Source organism: Cyrtonyx montezumae, unplaced genomic scaffold (assembly GCF_038088225.1).
Source record: "Cyrtonyx montezumae isolate F1298 unplaced genomic scaffold, pur_monq_1.0 scaffold_11, whole genome shotgun sequence".
Lineage (NCBI taxonomy): Eukaryota > Metazoa > Chordata > Aves > Galliformes > Odontophoridae > Cyrtonyx > Cyrtonyx montezumae.
In genome coordinates, this window is record NW_027071837.1 from 7758130 (window position 1) to 7777299 (window position 19170).

Consider the following 19170-nt stretch of genomic DNA (forward strand, 5'->3'; position numbering starts at 1 on the left):
CAGGTGAGACAACTTTTAAATAGCTGTGGATTATAAGCAGCCCACCACCCCACTTCTTTGCGTTTGTTCTAATCAATTTCCTTGGTTAATTTATGCTTATTCAGTGCCTTATGCATGTTATGCAGCATTCCCTCCTGCCCATGTTTATTCCCTTGTTAGTACCCACAAGCACATAAAGCATCTATTTTGTGTATAGAAACTTCTGTTTCCAATCTGGATTGCAGATGGCTTATCTTCCTTGCAATTGTCTCTTTACACAACAGTCAAGATTTATGAAGTGCCTGAGCTAGCAAGTGGAGAAGTCTCTTTTTTTAAACATTTGTGATAATACCATTATATTAATTGCACTGGAGTCTTTAGTCTTTTATTATTGTAACATCTTTTGAAATTATGAATATCATACAAATATTGATACACGCCTATGTCAGATCTTCCAACCTCCTTGTCTTATGTAAATTATGCTATTACATTCTCAGAAGCTAGACAGGCATGTCTTGTGTGGGATATTATCTGAGAAGGATGCACTGAACGTTACTGGTGGTAGGTGCTAACTTAGGAGATGGATCACTTTATCAGCAAATGTTCATAAATTCAGAAATCTGATTTTCTATTTGGATTGGTGTTTGTACTTTATGGAGAAGTAATTTTATCTTTTCAAGAAGTGAGCATGTTGTGTCACAGAACTTCATAGCTTGAAAGGGGAAAGCACTTTGCATTTTACTTGTCTGGCTGGAGTGTCTGCCATCTTCCTGAGTAGCTTCCTAAATACCAGAATGTGCAAACATCCAGAATCAGCTGTGCAGGTTTGAGTGATCTGGATATTTCTGACTGTGATATATGGTACGCAGCATTTATGTTCTACTTCACTTTACCTTGCTTGGTATAGAGCAGGTAAAAGGGATTTCAGTTGGTCTTTTTGGCTCTTTGGTTCAACCTTTTGGGATCCAACAATATGGGGTTAAATTCTCAAGAGAAAGCAGGAGGCATGTATCTACATAGTAGATGGGGGTGATGGAGGAGGGCTTACCTGTGTAGGCGTAACGCACCAGAGCCTTCAGTGCATCCGGGTCCACTCCCTCCATCTTGATCTCCTCTTGTTTTGCTTCACGTACATCATTAGTGAACATTGCAGCAAAATAATCAGACACTGCACTGAGAACCAACCTTGAAATAGAAACATTTTAGGAGGACTGCAAATTACTTCTTAATATTAACACCAAGCATGAAATTCAATAATATAGTGTGTGTGTGTTAGAAACATCTGCTTCACCATAGGATTTGAAACTTACACTAGTGAGTAGTAAAGTTAACAGGGTAATTAGTCATCTACTTCTACAGTGCTTGTTTGGAAACTTTTTCTTCATCAATCTCACCAAAGTTTGACAGCAACAAGGAAAGATGGCCGTCTCAGTGGATCATATTTGAACCTCATTCTATCTGAGATAATGAATACAAAATTCTGGGCACACCATTTTCTTCCATTGTTGGTTGGTGCTCTAGTTATAATGACCGATCATTTATAACCAGGCAGGGTAGGCATACGTTTCCCTAGCATTTAAAAATGTCAGGCTTTGAAGCCATGTAAACCCAAGAGGGGCAGGTACCTGTGAGCTGGAATCTTCTGGTCTCCAACTATGAGAAGAACATCACACAGCTGTTTCTGCTGCAGATAATTTTCCATTTTGCGGAAGGTTTGCTCTGCATGGTTTGTAGAGTGGAAGTACTCCTCAGAGCCATTGGTGTTCATGCCAAGCAGTGAGCTGCTGGTTGTGGATAGCCTGTGGGGAAAGAGCTCATGCAGTGACTGCAACCTTACAAACTCTGATTATGCTCTTTATGTGAGTTTTGTTCTAAAGGCATTACAGAAGCATTTACAATTATAAAAGCTCTTATGAGACTGGTATTGCTATGCCTTCTTACATTTGTTTTGCAAGTTTCCATTTGCAAGGCTGTAAGTTCTAAGGTCAAAGAAGGAAAAATTATTGTAATGAGGTGGAGCTACTGGTTTTTCTACTTCCTACCCATTTAGTGGCCAGGCTGCACCATGGTAAATGCTGCCTGCTGACCATTCACAGAACATGCAAATTGCAAGCCTGCTATACCTAAAATAGCTTGTGGAATGATGTTTGCATATAATGTTTCTATAGATCTCATTTCAGTTTCCTTCGTACTTTGTACGTTGTAATTACTGTACGATGTGAGAACAAATCAGAAGACAATCTGACAACTGACGTGTTATTCTAGACAAATTACCAAGCCAAACATTTATTAAATTAGTGCATTATATTGCCTTTCAAACCTGAATGCAAATAACAAATTAATTCCTTGACTTTTCAAGGAAACATACATTATAAATATATTCTTCCCACTCTAGAACTCTTAGCTGTCCCACTTATAAATACTCGTAAAAACTATGTATATGAATGATATATCATTCCTTACTGCCTTTTAATATGGTTCCTTTTGCAGATTGAAATATTTTTGATACTTTCTTAGAAAATCTTTTTTTCAACTTTTTCTTGTAAGATAGCAGTGCATTTCTTGATATACATCTGTATCACAAATGCTACAATCTGCAACACTATTTTACTACTTTTAGACATTTATAAAAAGTTTTCTGAGTTTATAGCATCATCTCAATTTACAATATCTCAGCTTATAATATCATGTACTGTTAAAACTGAAAGCACTTACTTGTTTTTTAAAATTACAAGGCCAGTGGAAGCTTGTTTTTGATACTGTCAGTGCCTATTCATAAGCACAGCATTGATAAAATCCCTTCATGAAATTAACCAGGATGTTATTTTATGCTCACAATTGAACATTTAGTTCAGAAAATATCAAAATAAAAAGGAGGGAATCATTAGGATAATCAGAAAATATAGATAAATTAGATCATTTATTTTCAAATATTCTGCATAATTAAGTACTTAAGTACTTAATTGAGATTCATGGGACCAATTGAAAATTATATGTAATCTGGAATTGTGACACAGTAGACTTTTTTGTTCTCTCTACATTATAGAAATGTTATTTAACATCAGTGCTTTTTAGACTGATACAGAACAAAATCAGAGTTGGTATGACTGTTGTATGTCTAAGTTTTTCTATATCTTTTATTCCATCTTAAAGTCCATCAATATGAAAGTCTTCACATCTTCTTATCAGGTTTACAGATGTTCCTCCATCCACTTGCATCTTTGGAGTAGTGTTATTTCTAAAGCCCTCAGGTTCAAGTGCATGTGATGCCTTTCCAATGCACTAGAGAACTGAGGCCTGGATCAGCTAGTCTCACTGGATATGTATCATTGGTGGTCTGCACAAACGCATTACTTCTGCTGTAACTGAGATATGTCAGTCCTGAACTATATATATATGTATGTGTGTCACCTGAGGAACTGAAGAGCTGATGCATCTCAAACCCTCAGATGTGCACATGTGCATGCTTATTTCTCTCTGGGTAAACTCAGATTATATTACTATTTTCAAACATACTAAGACATACCAAATCAATGCAATAAACTGTACCTGCTTTTGAAGGTTTTTGCTACAATTTCAAACACATTTTTTTTTTATTCATTCTTTCTTTCTTTCTTTTTTTTTTTTTTTAAGAAAAAAGGGCAAATCAAGTTCACTTATAATATGTATCCTTTGTAGTTTACAGGTTACAAAAATGAATTTTTCTCAGTTTAATGGCTGTAATTTTTGTTTGTTTTTTTCAGAGCTTTATTGAAAATGAAAAGCTGAAAAATTAGATTATATGCTCATTAGTTTTGCATCAGCTACTTGATGCCAGCTTCATATTCTGTAACATTCCTGTTTTACTGTTTATCTCTTAAGCTTTCTTTCACACTTCAGAATTGTTTTCCAAACATATTTTGTTTCAGACTCATTATATCCATACAGTACTGTATTTTAATATGTACTATATTGCTTTTATCTTTAATGTGTCAGAATTCAGCTAGAGTAATACTTGTTCATCCCTATTGCAATTGCACAGGACCAGTTTCTTGAAATCAGTAATTTCCAATAGAGTGTACGCATTTGTGAGTAGAGCAGTTATTTTCAAGCAGCAGAGATTTAAAAAGGGACTCAAAGTCCAAACATTTTTTTCAGTTCTCGGTGCTATGTTTTTCTCATGTCTCCTAGATCGACCTTCAACTGCAGCAGAAATAACACTAGCCATATTATTATTATTATTACAAACAAAGGTTTTCAGAGATTTTAGAGTACTAGAAGGAAAAAAAAAAACAACACTTGGCTGACTTTGTAAATATAATTCTGCAGTTGCTGTTTTATTTTCAGCAGCTGTAACAACATGGTAAGTGTAGTATAATATGGAGGGGATAAATTAAATTCAGTGAGATATTTCTGTATTTCCTTCTTTGTCACTGATATGCAGAAAACTCAAGTATATAGCTTCAAAATTAAATACCAAGGAGGAAAAAGAAGTGAACTTTAAGGAGACAGAAGTTAAAGTACCTTGAAGAAGGAAGTCAGGAAAAATATCAGTAAGTCTGATGCTTCAATGTTGAAATAAAACGAGGGATGCTGTAGACTGTAGTACAAAGATAGGCAAGCTAGCTGCAGATGTGTTAGCTTGAATATATCTAACTGTCATGTCTAGCTCTGTGTGAACAGAACACATTAAGAGAAGTCACAGTTCATGTAAACCCCCTCAGAAGCATGTAGTAGTGGAGAATTACTAGTTTTCTATAAAATATAAGTTTAGACAAACAAAATCTGAAGTATACTGAGTAATAACATTTCCAGAAGTAAGTTAGCCCTGTGTTGGCCAAGGATTTAGTTTTCAATTACTCAAGAGGGGAAATTATTACAAAACTGTTCTGAAGAATCAGAAACCCAAGTGGCTTCATGCCACCTTTGTGGCAGTATTCACTAGGATGCTGAGATGTGTTAACACTATTAGCACCAATATTAAAAACTTAAGATCTCAGGTTAGCCTGGAGAGAGCAGAGGTAAATCTGTACTTAAATGATTTAAAAGTAGATGAGCTGTACGAATTTCATCTTAGGTAAAGAGCCAAGTGAAATATTTCAGAGTTTTCCCATAAGGGTTTGTGAAGGATAGTGAGAACATGCTACTCTTGCTAAAAAAAAAAAAAAAAAAAAGAAACAAAATATTCAAGCAGATCTTATGAACCGAAAACCTGAAAAAGTAATTAAAAAAATGTTAAGTATCTAGATAATAACAAGGAGATAAATTCCAGCCAGCATGGCTGTTCAGAACAAATCATATCATAGCAATTTTTTCTTATGACAAGATAACAAAGCTTACTGGAAGAAAAGAATTACATGTCAGAATTCATCTTGACTTTTGGATGACTTCTGACAGTATTTCACATGACATCTTCAAAATCAAGCTAGGATGGTATGTCTTAAGTGTAATACATAGATATCAACAACTGGAATAGGTACTCAAAATTTTTCAAAGGCAGATGTTCTCAGTGTGTTGAATTCTGTTTCTGATGCTATTCCGTATTTTCCTTACAGACTGGTAGGTATACAGTAGAAGTAGGGTACAAGCATCACATTGTTAAATGATAGCAAGTTGCAAAATTTTGGGGAGCAGAATTTAAATAGAAAGTGCTCTGTTTACCCTCAGCCTTTTTGTCCTTCAGGCAAATTTGTACTTTCCAAAGAGCTGCCCATGCTTGCATGGTAGTAATTATCTGAATGAACTACAGGTAAGAAGACAGTTAAGGCAACAGCTAGATTGTAATGAATCACAAACAAACTCTTACTTGGAGGTGGTAATGTGGAGGGAAAATTTCATCTTTCTTTTGGTCAGGGGTATGGATGTGACAAGTTTTGTGGTTCATTCCAGGCCTGTTCTCTACAATTCTTTAAATTGTTGAATGATATTAAGATCATTAGCTGTCTTCATAAAGTACTCTTCATTAATCAACACAGCACACTTCATTAATCAGTTTATAAATGAGAAATTCACTTTTCATCTTTATTTAATTATAACATGTTAAAACATAAATGCAATTTAATTGCCATGTCCTATTTAAACTCAGTGTGATCTTAAAGTGCCTCATTAATTGTACCTATGGCCAAAAAATAAAAAAATGCAGAAGCGGAACTTAATCAATAGTAAACTTAGAAGTACAGTACTGCATGAAAATTACGATGAAATTTGTTGTTCTTGATAAGGCTATTACTTATATTTTTATGGTGACCATTCTTGTGTTGGATATTTGTTGAATGCACCTAATTTTCTTCTAATATTTGTGACATTCAAGCAGTTCAATCTTTGTTGTTACTTACTGACTGCTGTTTTGGACCTTTGAGCTGTAGGTCACCCCATCCATAACAGTAAACTAGAGAGCAGTTAGAGAGATTGCTAGGAGACATAAGGCATCCTAAGCCTTTATTGCAACTGAGAACATCAGTGTGACTTGCACTCTGAGCTTTATTGGATGTGCTTTAGCAGTTACAAGGTGTCTGACAAAACTGCAGCTTCATCAATTCAGTTTGTTTGTGCAGCAATATTTACAATGCAACTTATTTTTTTTCCTCCCCTCTCTGATTTATTTCTGCTTATTCAATAAAACTACAGCCCAGCCTCACCTAGGCAGACCCTCCCCTGTGCAACCTGAGCTCTTACCCGCTGTTGGGTGGTGTCATGGAGCTGGAGGTTGAGAGATGCTATCTCATTATGCCAAATGGTAGGGTCCCTATGTTATTTCGCTGAGATATGAATAAATTTTTATTTCTATTAGGAAGCCATTTCTGAACAAAAAATTAAGTTGATACACCTGTACTAATTGCTTGCTGACGCCGCAATCAGTAGTTGTCCTAACCTGTACCTTAATATTTAATATTTCCTAATATTTCTGCTGCAGTTGTCTCCTTTATTATATTTCGTTTTTAAATATAACATCTAAATATTGTGCAAAAAAGTGTGGATCAAAAACTATGATCTGAAAGTGTATGAAACATTAGCATGCAACAGAATGACAGCATAAATGTAGCAAAGGAGGAAGTAAGCAACCGAAATGCATAATTACTGAAGTGAATAGAGAGATTGCTAACTTCTCTCAAAACTGAAAGTTCATACTGACAATCCCTTTAGAACTTGGAGATCTTAAAAACAGACTATCTTTCATAATTTCTTTTTGCAAGTTTTGATAGAAACTGATGGCTTTTTTTCAGTTGGCATTAGTTAAAATACCGTTACGATTCATAACAGAATGAATTGAGACTAGGTTATTTAAATTGTCCTGTGAATGGGAAGCATGCCATTCGTGGGGTAATTCTGCTATAAAACAGACCTCAACTGAACTGGAGATCCCTCAGCACTGTGCAGGCCTTTTATGATGGTGTGAGCTGTATCCCCAGCATCATTTCACATTACAAAAAGGGCTCGGTCGAAACAGTCTGCCCAATAAGTTGTTTTCCCTTAGAAACTGTGCATTTGGGTTTTTTTTAAACTGTGGACTTTAGTTGTAAAATTACTTTCTGTCTTGCTGCAGTGCTGATTGTTCTTATTAGCATGTGTATTCCCTCAGATGATCTTATGCTTCTGGGAAGACAATTTGTTGAATGCTTCGTGCTTTCCTTTATTGGCATCTTGTGTCTTCAGCAGAGATTTATGTCTGCCATTTGTTCTATACAGATAAGTAAGAAATTACTGTGTACACGCTCCTTGTGTGTACACAGTAAATAGTTTTCAGAATTTTGTACTATGTAAAAGCACAGTAAGATCTGATTCATATCTTCTAGTTGGACAGCAGCATTCTGTGAATTGTTTTTAACTGCTCAGGGCAAACATTTAAAAAATTCACTAATAAATGTGTATTAGTCAGCATGTATGGCATTTTGTTTTTGACTTTTTGGGCTCAGTTTTGAAAATCATCCAGCAACTTTTTTGCAGAACTTGTCAGAAATTTTAAGAGACTAAAATAAGGCACCAACTGGCCTCCCATTCTGTTTCGTTGGCAGGACAGGTTGCCCATGGTGGGGGAGGGGCTGTTGCCCACTATGGATTTGCATTTCGTGCCCCAGGCTGCCTTCCCGATGGGATGCTGCCAGAGTGCAGCCCCGTGGGAGTGCCACATCCCTGAGTGCCACACTCATAGGCTGACGTGGGACTTCCTAGTGAGCTGGAGCATGTCGTTCAATTCACTGGAAGGACTTAGGAGCAAAATTTGGCAGCTATTTCTTCAGATACTTGATGGCTGTACAGTGTACATAGAGACTTTTCTCACAGTGACATGCTAGTTTTGAAATTTGCAATGTAGTTGGAATTTTCAAGTTAAATAATGGTTTTCTTCTTGATTCAGAATAATCTGAATATGAGATTTTACTATAAATTTTATAATTGAATGAGATGCTTCCATAAAAAAAATTGGAACTCCGCTAATATTTAATCAGTCTGGAGAGTGCCCTAGCTGTACATCTGTGGGTGTTTTATTATAATATCTATCTATCTATATTTAATGATGGAGTGTCTCAGACAAATCACTTAAATTAATGATATCTCAAATCATCATCCAGAATGATCCTCCAGAAAAATTAACGCTATTCGTTTCCATTGTGTTATGGAGCATAATAACAAAGTGAAATCTTTCAAGTAAAAAATGTAGGAGCATATATATTACCATATAGAAATTTACCTATGTTCTGATTTTAAACAAAGTATTTTCATTAATGTGGTTTTCTAAAGACAGATAAGAAAATCAAAGTCAAGTCATTGTTCATAGAAAAAAAAAAAAAAGCTAAGGTCAACAAATAAGTTTAAACTAAATGATTATTGCCAGATGAAACTAATTAGTTCCATGTTTCTTCATTAAGCGTTTCAGAGAGACTTCTGATGGGAGACCATGTAGAGGAGAAGGCCTGCTTTTGTGCTCTATTCAGTTTGGAAGTCACTGTAACGCTAAGTGAAACAGTGTAAGGAAGCTTTAATTTAAACAGCTAACCAGTAATTGAGCTACATATTGAATTCCTCTGGAGAGGAAGTCTGAGGCACATCTGGCACATCCATGGCATCTCTTGAGAGCTTCATACTCAGCAACTTTATTGGCACAGCGTAGCACCGAGCCAAACTAAATTTCTTTTATAGATGAGTCTGGCATCCTTAAGTGAATGAAAAAACAAAAGAGGACAAAAATTAGTGCTGACTTACAGCCTTGTTCCTTTCTGTGCTTTTCTCATTGCTTCATTGTGTCCTGATTGAACAGTCTGGCTCCTTCGTGATTTCAAGGCTGTAACTTCACAGGAACCTGTCTTAACATTGCCTGTAAATCCACTATGACAAGGTTTAGCAAGAGACTATGTTGGCTGTACTGCCGAATGATTTTACTAGGTCAAGCATCTCAGAGAGAGAGATCAAAAGTCCATCCTAAGCCATGGTACTGGAATGTAGAATAGTGTGGTTTCTTTGTAAGGAATCACACAGAAGGGAATTTCTGTCCTTACATGTAGTTTTCTGTAAAGTGGGAGACTAGCTAGATATACTGGAATTAATCTTCAGTAATGTCCTCTATGAGAGTTAAAACTGTGACTCAGAAAAAGCATTTCAATTTTTAAATGCTTATAACAAGTATTATGCTAAAAGATACATGTGTATGGTTGATTTAAAGCTCTTCGTGTAATCTTAGCCCAGTGGTAACATATGTTTTGAATTAAAGTTTATGGCTCAGAGAAGAAGCACAGAATTATTTAGTGTGTTGGAAAAATTAGAGGATTTTCTTTAAAAAGCTCTAGTGTTATGTCCAAAATAACTAATGGTTTTATTGCACCAATTAAATTACTTTGTAACCAGAATCAATTTCTACTTCTTTCCTAACCAGTCGAAACCAAGTTTGTTGGCATTAAGATTGTACAAATGACTGACCTCTAGTAAGGTCACTTAGAACCCAAAACTTGCCAAACACAAGCACTAGGTCACTGGAAGAGCAGTAACTCTGGCCATAACAAAACAAGGATTCAAAACTCAGACAGGAACGCAATAGCTAAGGTTCTAAAGTTCCATGTATATTTCTCTTATCCTGTGTTGCCTCTCTATCTGACCTGGGTAGGAGGAGAAAAACATTTATCTGGATCCTGGACATATTTCCAGATGCTCTGCCTTAGTTTGGGGCTGTATTTGGATAGTTAATGCACACCTTGGAACAAGTGCTAGTGGAAGAGATCTGAGCAGAGAGGCAGGTGAGCCCCAGGTCGGGGCAGACTGTGACTGCTCTCCAGGCTATCACCTAGCTGAGGACTGAAGAGGTAAAGGGAGTATGCCCAACACAGTGGCAGTAAAGCCTGCTGGGCTGCAGTAATAAAGCAGATTATATGATGTGTTTTGGCAAGTCACATCTACCCACGGATCAGAAATGGCATCATCAGACTTACTCCTTACATTTTCCCTATGTGTATGGCACAGGCAAATCCTTTGCCTACATAGCCTGCTATCAGTAGGTGAACTCAAATGGATCAAAACTGAGGGTAATATCTCAAAAAACATCCTCAGATTGGAACATAAGTTTTTAATAACAAAGCTTATTCTTTAACACAGTGGTTGTGGCAGAACTGGAAAAAAAAAAAAAAACCTAACTCCCACTGTAAAGGCAGAACATGACTAAGATTAAATTACAGAGATATTTTTGTCTGCATGTGTGTATGTGCACATCTCTATTTCTTCGCATTCTGAAATGGTGTGACAAGGAGTCACAGAGCTTTCCTGGGCATCTGTGCTAAATGAACACTGTAGAAGAGGTTTCCCTGGCAACGCAAACCATATGTAATAGCTCAAAATAGCTTCTCTCCAGCTCCTAGGATTTCTTAGTGGCTTGCTTATGATTTCCATTTAAATCAAGGTATGTTTTCACTGTTCAAAAAGGTTCATTTTCTCAACTTCTATTAAAATGACCAGGCTTTGAAAACTCTTGTCTTGCAAGAGTGCCTCCCTTCCTCTTGACTTCTAATTAATGAGGCAAACAAGCATAGCAAATGGGGACAGTGGCTCTCCACTTTGTCAAATGTATTCCTTTTGTGTTTCCTATTAAAAATATTTTATTGTAACTGTGCTGGTGGTCATATCACTAGTTGCAACAGAAAACTTCTAGTTAAAGTAGTAGTCTGACTTTTGTGATATTATTATCATGAGAACTATATATATTATGTGGTATTATGATGAGAGTAGAATTACATACTATAGTGCATCAGTTGTAATGTACACACATTGAAGTTTGCATGTTACTAACAGATATTAGGCAAATTATGGTGCTTGAAAACACTGTTTAGTCCTTACCATGTTTATAAGAAAACAGTTGTCCAAGGCTGTCTTTAATATGTGCAAGCTATGGTACCAAGAGGCTAAATTATTTCCCTGAGTTTATCTAAGAAGCAAGCAGCAAATCTGAAATAGAATCAGTGGATGTTGATTTTGAGTTCCTAACACAGCTACTTGTAAAGTCATGCATTTTGCAAGTTAGAAGCAGACTGGGAGAGCTTGAATTTGGTTAAATCAACTGTTAGTACTTGTGTAAGATTCTTGTCCAACAATTTTCAAAATATGCATACCAGACCAACAAAATATTGAGGAATCATTATTTTCCAATGAAAGCTCATTTAGCCTAGGTAAGTTTTAGCTGATAAAATAATGAAGAAAACAGTTGTCTGTGATCTATGTTTTGTACTGTTTCATTTCTAAGTAGATATCCTTGTCTATCTGTGCCCTATTTCTTGACAAAATGTTTTTAAAGTGAAGTCACTTCAATACTGTATCGTATATTCTAACTGAGTATAGTATCTTCAAGCTAAGATAGTCCTGCTTTTAGGTATCTTATTGCCTACGAGCAGAACACAAAATTTTAGTGGATTATCGTGATTCATCGTATAAAATGGAAACAGTTACTGGAATGAAGTGTAAGATGATTTATGCCAGTAATTAGTAGACAGGCAGAATTGTTGGAATGATCCAGGCCGCAAGTTCTTGTTCTATCTATTTTAATTAGCTTTGAATTGAGTCTTGACTGTTAAATGTTTCCTTGGAAAAGGGGGGAGGAAAAGCACTGGGAGATTTGTTGTCAGAGCTGAGTGGTGGAGTCTGAGGGTAAGGTCACCGATGTGGGGCCTGATTACACATAGGAAGAAACTTTTATGGTTTTGTTTTAGAGATTTTTGAGATTACTTCCTATACTCCCTTTAAGCTCATTCTATAAATCTGTACTTCAGCATTTCTGTATTAATTTATCTTACAAACCTACAGATGTTACATACACAAGGCATATTCTTTATTACATCACCTGATATAGTTATTCTTAAAATATAGCATAATTATTTTCTTTTAGATGAATGAATTGGTGTGCATTGGGCTGACTCTAGCTGACCTGCTGCAACAAAAGAATCTCTTTATTTCTTTAACTGTGAAAGATTTAGTAATGTTCCTTATGACAGTATTGCAGATATTGTTTCTGTGTGTGTGTGTTTGAGTTGTTTACACTGGAACTATGGAAATGATTTTTTCATTTCTTTTACATTTCTGTCTATAATTTTCAAATCAAGCAAACTCTCCTCCTTTTCAAAGAATGCCTCAATAATCATACAGTGTCCTATTCATTTCACAATTGCATATATTCAGTACGTCTGTAGAACATGTTCTGCAGTGGTCACGTGTTCAATCATCTCCTTAACTTTTCCTAGAGACGCTGAGACTTTAAGAACAGTAATAACTCTTAGAAATAATTTAGCAGCTGTCTTTGCTGAGAGCAGGCTGCATGGGGTAGAAATGAGAAGATAACTGAATCATGAGAAATTGGTCTGAAATTGATAGAATTGTCATGGTTTTTTAAATTACTATTAAATGGTATTTTTTCCCTTGTCTGTAATAATTTGTCTTTGAAAGCTATGCATGTTAAGTGAAAGTCTGTGTTTCAAGCTCCTTCAAAAGATGTTGCAGCAGAAGGAGAAACCAGGCATAAAATCTGCTGAGGAAGCTTTTGAGACGTTGATTCTCATTTCTGTACCAAGAGATACTATGCGAGGCAATAGCACTTCTTTAGTTCACATGACTTCAGTAGTCACTGTTCATTACATTCTCACGTTGCCTGAAAAGTCCTGTCATTCCTTCTATTTAACAACTCCAGGGAAAAAGGTAAATCTGCTTTTGATTTCAATCTTGCATATGATGTCCCTTACTAGAACTTCACAAATTTTCTGCTTTTAGCAAACACTGAATGTCACAAGAAGATATTCTCAGTACTCTCACCAATCTTTTTAAAAGTAGTTGTGAGAGGAGTTACAGTAAAATACTATCAAAACTCAGCTTAGTTTCACTAATTATCTGTGCTGCATGTGCCTTTTCTCAGTTCCTAAGTACAACTGAAGTAATACTTGGCACCAGCAGATGCAGCATCTCATTGTTGCCAATGGGCTGTTCTTCAAACATTATTGCCAAAAATGCCATCCTCTTTCCCCAGCTGCAAACCTTTCTTCCACTGCACTAAAACATTGAAATGCAACATAAGCTGTATATCAATCACTTCTGAGAGGAGATTGGCTACAATATCTTATATAAATCATTTCCAATGTTACACGTATCAAATTTGTCTTTTGACCTTTATTTAAAGCTTGTATTTAGCAATTAGTTTCTGCTTTTCCCTGATATTGTATTGAAGCATTTTGGCTATCCATAGCGGACTGACATAAAATCATCTTTTTAATATACATTGCATATAAGTTAACATATAAACTACTACAAAATTCTCCATAGGACAAAAATAACTAGTTTCCTAGCTTTTATTTAGGATCAGAGTTAAGTATTGTCTCAGTACACTGGAGACATTATTTGATAAAAATAAGATGATGTGTTGGAAGGTACTATATTTAGGGACAAAGAACTGCAAAAATGTACAGATGGTTAGGGAACATGTCTTGATGCAGGGCTCACATGAATCACAAGCTTGGCAGCTGCTCAGCATGGAGAAGAGGAGGCTGAGGGGAGGCCTCATGGCATCCTACAGATCCTCACAGGGCAGCACTGAGCAATGCTCACTGGTGACAGCAACAGGGCCCAAGGGAACAGCTTGGAGTTGCATCAGGGGGAGGGTTGGGTTGGGCATCAGGAGAAGGTCCTGCGCCAGAGGATGGTGGGCATGGCCCAAAGCTGCCAGAGCTCAAGGAGCTCTTGGGCAGTACTCTCAGACATTGGTTTTTGGATTTTGGGTCGTCCTGTGGGGGAACAGGAGCTGGACTCAGTGATCCTTGTGGGTCCCTTCCCACTTGGGATATTCTGCAATTCTGTGGCCTGTTAAATGTCTTTTGGGATATTGCAACTATTAAAAGCGTATTTTTCTTCAAGTACCTTTTCTTTCTCTGTAATGTGAGCAAAGCCTATTATCTGCTAATGGGAATAAGAATTTTAGGGAAATCTCTGATATAGGGGATAATACATGAAATAGTCTTGTGTATATTTATGTGTATATATGTATATGTCAGCAATCGTAAGGGAAATTGTTAGTTATTTCCATATGGTTGGCAAAGAAAAAAAGATGACAGATGAATTTTTGTGTCTTAAACAAAAGGAACTGTCAAAATAATTGGTCATAACAGTAACTACAGAAAATCCATTGCCTCTGTTAAGAAGATAGTCCTCCTGAGCATCTGTTTCTGTGTACACCCATCAGCACCAACTGTTTGGATTGTGACATCAAATGAGTGTAGTAAAATTAAATAGAAGTATATTTTGTCTCATATAGAAAATGAGAAAGCAGACATCTTTACCAAAACTGGATTATTGAATTCCCACTGCCTTTGGACAACTAGGAATAGAGGTACCCACACAGTTTGCCAGCTTACATGGTCTTCAGTAGTATACATACAGAATCATAACATGTATTCCAGCAATATCATTGATGTGGCAATGTAGCATAATGTAAATAAATAAGTATACTTTTTGTACTGTAAGATCAAATTAATCAAGGAAAGTAATCAAGGTAATTTAATATCATGGATTCTTCCTATTAGGAGGTTTCAATGCTTTTTCAGTTTCCTTGCACAAGTGCTTTTCCATATATTACACACGAGAACAAAGTTTTTGTTTATCATCAAGCAAAATCTAACAGTGAAATCCTTGGGATTTTCTTTGATATATCTGGGCCACTTCCAGACCATTTTCTTTGAAAGAAATAGGATTTCTTCAGGGAATGTTGATATCTCTCATGGAAAAACTTGAACTTTATATAAATTCCAGGTAGTTAAAAGACATCTGAAATGATCAACAAACTCGGTTAATTATGCAAAATTCCACACCCAAGCCTTCTGAATCAGAAGCAATTCACAGTTTATTTACCATGCACTGTTTCAGCGCTTACTTAAGCTCCTGCTTCCATTAAGCAAAACATAAAATCTTCGATGTTTTTTAGTCTGCATTTGCATGGCCACATTCTGCAAGTTTAGTCTTATGACCTCATTCAAGGGTAGGTTGGTGAGAATCAGACTTTGTCAATGTGTCTCTCCAAAACTACAGGTGCAACCTTCATAAGGATCTTTTAGCAGCTCAAGGGCCATCATCTAAAATGCTTCTGGAATATTGTTTGTCATTGCTTGTCAATAAACAATTTATTTATCTGTTATACACATAGCATTTTATTGGTTGGTTACATATTAATTGGGTATTGTTACTGAAAAAATAATATGTTCTCATTACTTAAATTCTCATTTTCCCTGTCCATCCGTTGTCAAGGGATACTATTCAGGAAGAAGCCTGTAGGTCAGAAAGGTTTCTTTAGGTTTTGAGCTATTTATTTTGGGTATAGGAGCACCAGAAAGGTTGAAGAAAACAGCATTAAGTGTGTTCATGATAAAATATTCAAAATGGAGCAGTTCTTTGTAACTTTATTTACCTTTTCTTGTTAATAACCAACTCATATTTCATCAAGCTCGCAGATCCTGCCTTTATCAGTGAAATCAGTAAGTTCTGAGGTTTCTGGAGAGAAACGTCTCCATTTATTTTGAAGATATTAGGAATATTCTTCTAATGTTTCCTCAGATTTGGTAGGAAGAATGAATATGCTAGTAGAAATTTCATGCATATCATGTTTAAGACTGAAGTGCTGGCCTGATTTCCTAACCTTTCCTACTGTTTTGAACGTCCAAGTGACAAGTAGGTGTATGTTCAGCTTGTCATAGTTTAGAGTTCAGCTAAAAATGGAACTTCTACAGGCAGAGGTAATAATTGGATTAGGGTCAACCACTCAAAAGATAAGATTCCTTTTAGAAAATAAAAGGAAAATTTGTACGTAGTTGGTTTTAGTGTCCTCAGGTATGAATGCAAAAGAGCATATGGATGCAATAATTACATAGTTCATTATTAATTGGCTTTAGTAGTGTAAAAAGATGCAGTTAAAGGAACTTCTAAATGCCTGATTTTCTATCCAGGTGATTATTAATTCTTGTGTGTCCTGTGTTGGATGCTACAGAAGAGGAAGAAAGATTATTTGCTTAGCATTTTCTTGATACATACTTAAGAAATCAGAGCTCTGTTATAGTCTCTTTAATTATATATTTTGATTCCTTGAAATAAAAGTGAAAGTGATTAGAGTGAAACGCATAGTGGCAATTGACTTTCTAAACAATGTCTTTAAAAGTCAGCTTTTTAAGGTGTTTGTGCTATAACATGCGTAAGATGCTTTTACTGATAACTTCACAGAAAACACACTTGTCTATGGCAGTAGTTTGATACACATTCCCAAAACTTTGGCATTCAATTTAAATTTGAATTTGCATGAAGGAATAACATTTTGTGAGGTCTGAACATAAAGTTTTTATATAGCTGTAGAAAATGTCACATCTTATTTTAGAAGACAGTGCCTGAGTACCTTCCAAACTGAATTTGTTATGATTTTTTTTTTAACTTTCTTCATCAGATAATAGTCTTATCTTGATCACTGTTCTTTGTTTTGTTCAAATTAAATTTACTTTATTTCTACAATGTGCCCATATTTGCTTTTTTTTTCCCCAGGAAATATATAATATTATATGAATAAGTTACACCAACAGTATGTTCTTTTACTCATTACAAACTAGTATATGAGTGAGTGTACAAATCCATTACATTCCTACCTCATTAATTTTATTTTATAATGATTTTATATGGCATCCATTGACTGTTAAGACCATTATCAAAATGACATTTTGGAAGGCATTTCTTTCTGTTCAGTTTGCAAATGTTCCCTATACCAGATGTACAACTTGAAAAACAACTGCTAAAAATACACAAACTGTCAGCTTTGCTTTACTGAGAGAAACTATAACTTCAGTTAAGATGGATTTCTATTTAAGTACAGTGTAAATATCTGAAATTGTTCCCAAAGACTTGATGGTAATCTTATGTAAGGGTACAAATAATGACATTGTAGATGCATAATTTGAGTCCAAGTTGGAATAAAGGAGAGGTACATTTGTTGTTTTAAGAGCTATAACTGCTAACATCAATTCTGAAAACATCATCAATCTAAACAGCGTGCTTAACCTAATAACTTGTGCTTGCATTTTCTTCTCTCTACTAACATCTTAAAAATAGCTCTTCCTTTGTTCTTAGACCCTTAAGGTGCCATAGCTGTAATATTTTTTAACCTGACCTTACAGAAAATCTCTGTCCCTTAGTGCACTAAACAAGCTGTGAAAGTAATGTTATTTCAAAGAAACCTTTAAAAAACATCAAGTAACGATGCTTCTTTTCCACATAGTTCAAGGTTAATTATACTTGTCAAGAAGGCACTAATGACAGGCAGTGAAGAATCTGACAAACCGATGGCAACCACACAGACTGCATCTCCAGCAGTTCTCATTTGTCAAAGTTGCACCCATTGATAAAGTCAGAATGAGGACAGTGTTGCAGAAAGCTCATTTCTTCATCGTCTTCACATATAATAAGTCAAGACAAAGAATTAGTATGTCATAAACTGTAATAGGAAAAATTTGACAAGCTGGTGGATTTTATTTTTCTGGAAGTTCTGAAATGACATATCAAACCTCTACATTTCACAGTGCTTCTATTTACTTTTTAATGTGAATGCATTTCTGTTCGTGTGAGTGTGGGTGTGCACATGCATAAAGTGCATTAACGCAGTCAAGAATTCTGCTTAAGAACAAAGACAGTTTAGGGAACATCTTGGATAGAAGTACTGCTTTTGAAGTGCAGACTTTAAAACTCCTACCTCTCTGCAGATTCATCTGAATTTTCCTCTGTGATCATCTGCAACTCCTGTGGGGTTTTACTTGAATCTTCCTTGATGCAGTTTTCCTCTGTGTTTGCTTTGGGAATATCTTCATTTGATCGAAGCTGCTCTATGAGGTTTTGTTGATGCCAGGTTTGAATCGATCGGTGGTGCGCTGGAGTTGGACCGGGCACAGGCACCAATATATTGTGGTGGACAGGGCTGCTGTTTTTCTTCAGCCCATTTCTGTCCCGAGAGTGGTTCTTCAACCTGTTCTGCACCGGTGTCCCTCTGTGCTCATATCCTTCCTGCTGGTGGCAGCCCCCTGTGCCGGCGGAGCTCTGTGAGGGGTGGCTGAACCACCTCCAGCGGAGCCTCAGGATCTGCTTCACATCAAACTCTTTCTTTCCAGATACTGACATTGTTTCAGGAAAAAAGAAACAAAAAAAAAAAAAAAACAGAACAAGAACGACAAAAGCCTATTCTTCTAGAAAGGAAATGAATTCGTTGTTATCTTTTGTGTTTCAACTCCTCTTCTTAAGAAAAGACAACAAAAGAACAAATACCGGTAGCTCGCTCTCTCTCCTGATTAATATACTGCAAGCTCTTAGAGCCGATGTTAAGCTGCTGCTAACTGTATAGGTGGGAATCCATACTGACAGGATGATGAGGTCAGACCTTAAACAAGTAAATCAGCTTAGCACAGGAAAGCAGCAACCATAACAGTACCCAGCTGCTAGGCTTACACGCAGCACTATAGCACAGCTCCCTAATATATAACCTAGCCTCACATGATCCTGGGGGATCCTAAGCTGCAACTTAAGATGCTGAAGAGCACATGCAAATAAAGTGACAAGGCTTTCTATCTCATGGCATTTTCCATTGCTAATCAGCAGTGCTGCATTTCACAGAAGATTTGTCGAGAATTCTTTTATAGTCTCCTTGCGCAGATTTGTCGTAAAGATTTACTGTGAAACTGTCCTGCAGTT

General features: G+C 36.2%; 1 protein-coding gene across 2 annotated transcripts in view; it reads right to left on the reverse strand.

The window, feature by feature from the left end:
- The window catches only part of KLHL4 (kelch like family member 4), a 32806-nt gene extending 14103 nt beyond the window's left edge, over window positions 1-18703 (reverse strand). For both annotated transcript variants that reach the window (XM_065729496.1, XM_065729494.1), the window contains exons 1-3: window positions 18182-18703; window positions 1605-1778; window positions 1028-1164 (exon numbers count right to left, since the gene is read on the reverse strand). In XM_065729496.1, coding sequence (XP_065585568.1) covers window positions 1028-1164; window positions 1605-1778; window positions 18182-18603 — 733 coding nt within the window. In that variant the 5' untranslated portion in view covers window positions 18604-18703. The remainder of the gene's footprint in view (window positions 1-1027; window positions 1165-1604; window positions 1779-18181) is intronic.
- Between the last annotated feature and the right edge of the window lie 467 nt (window positions 18704-19170).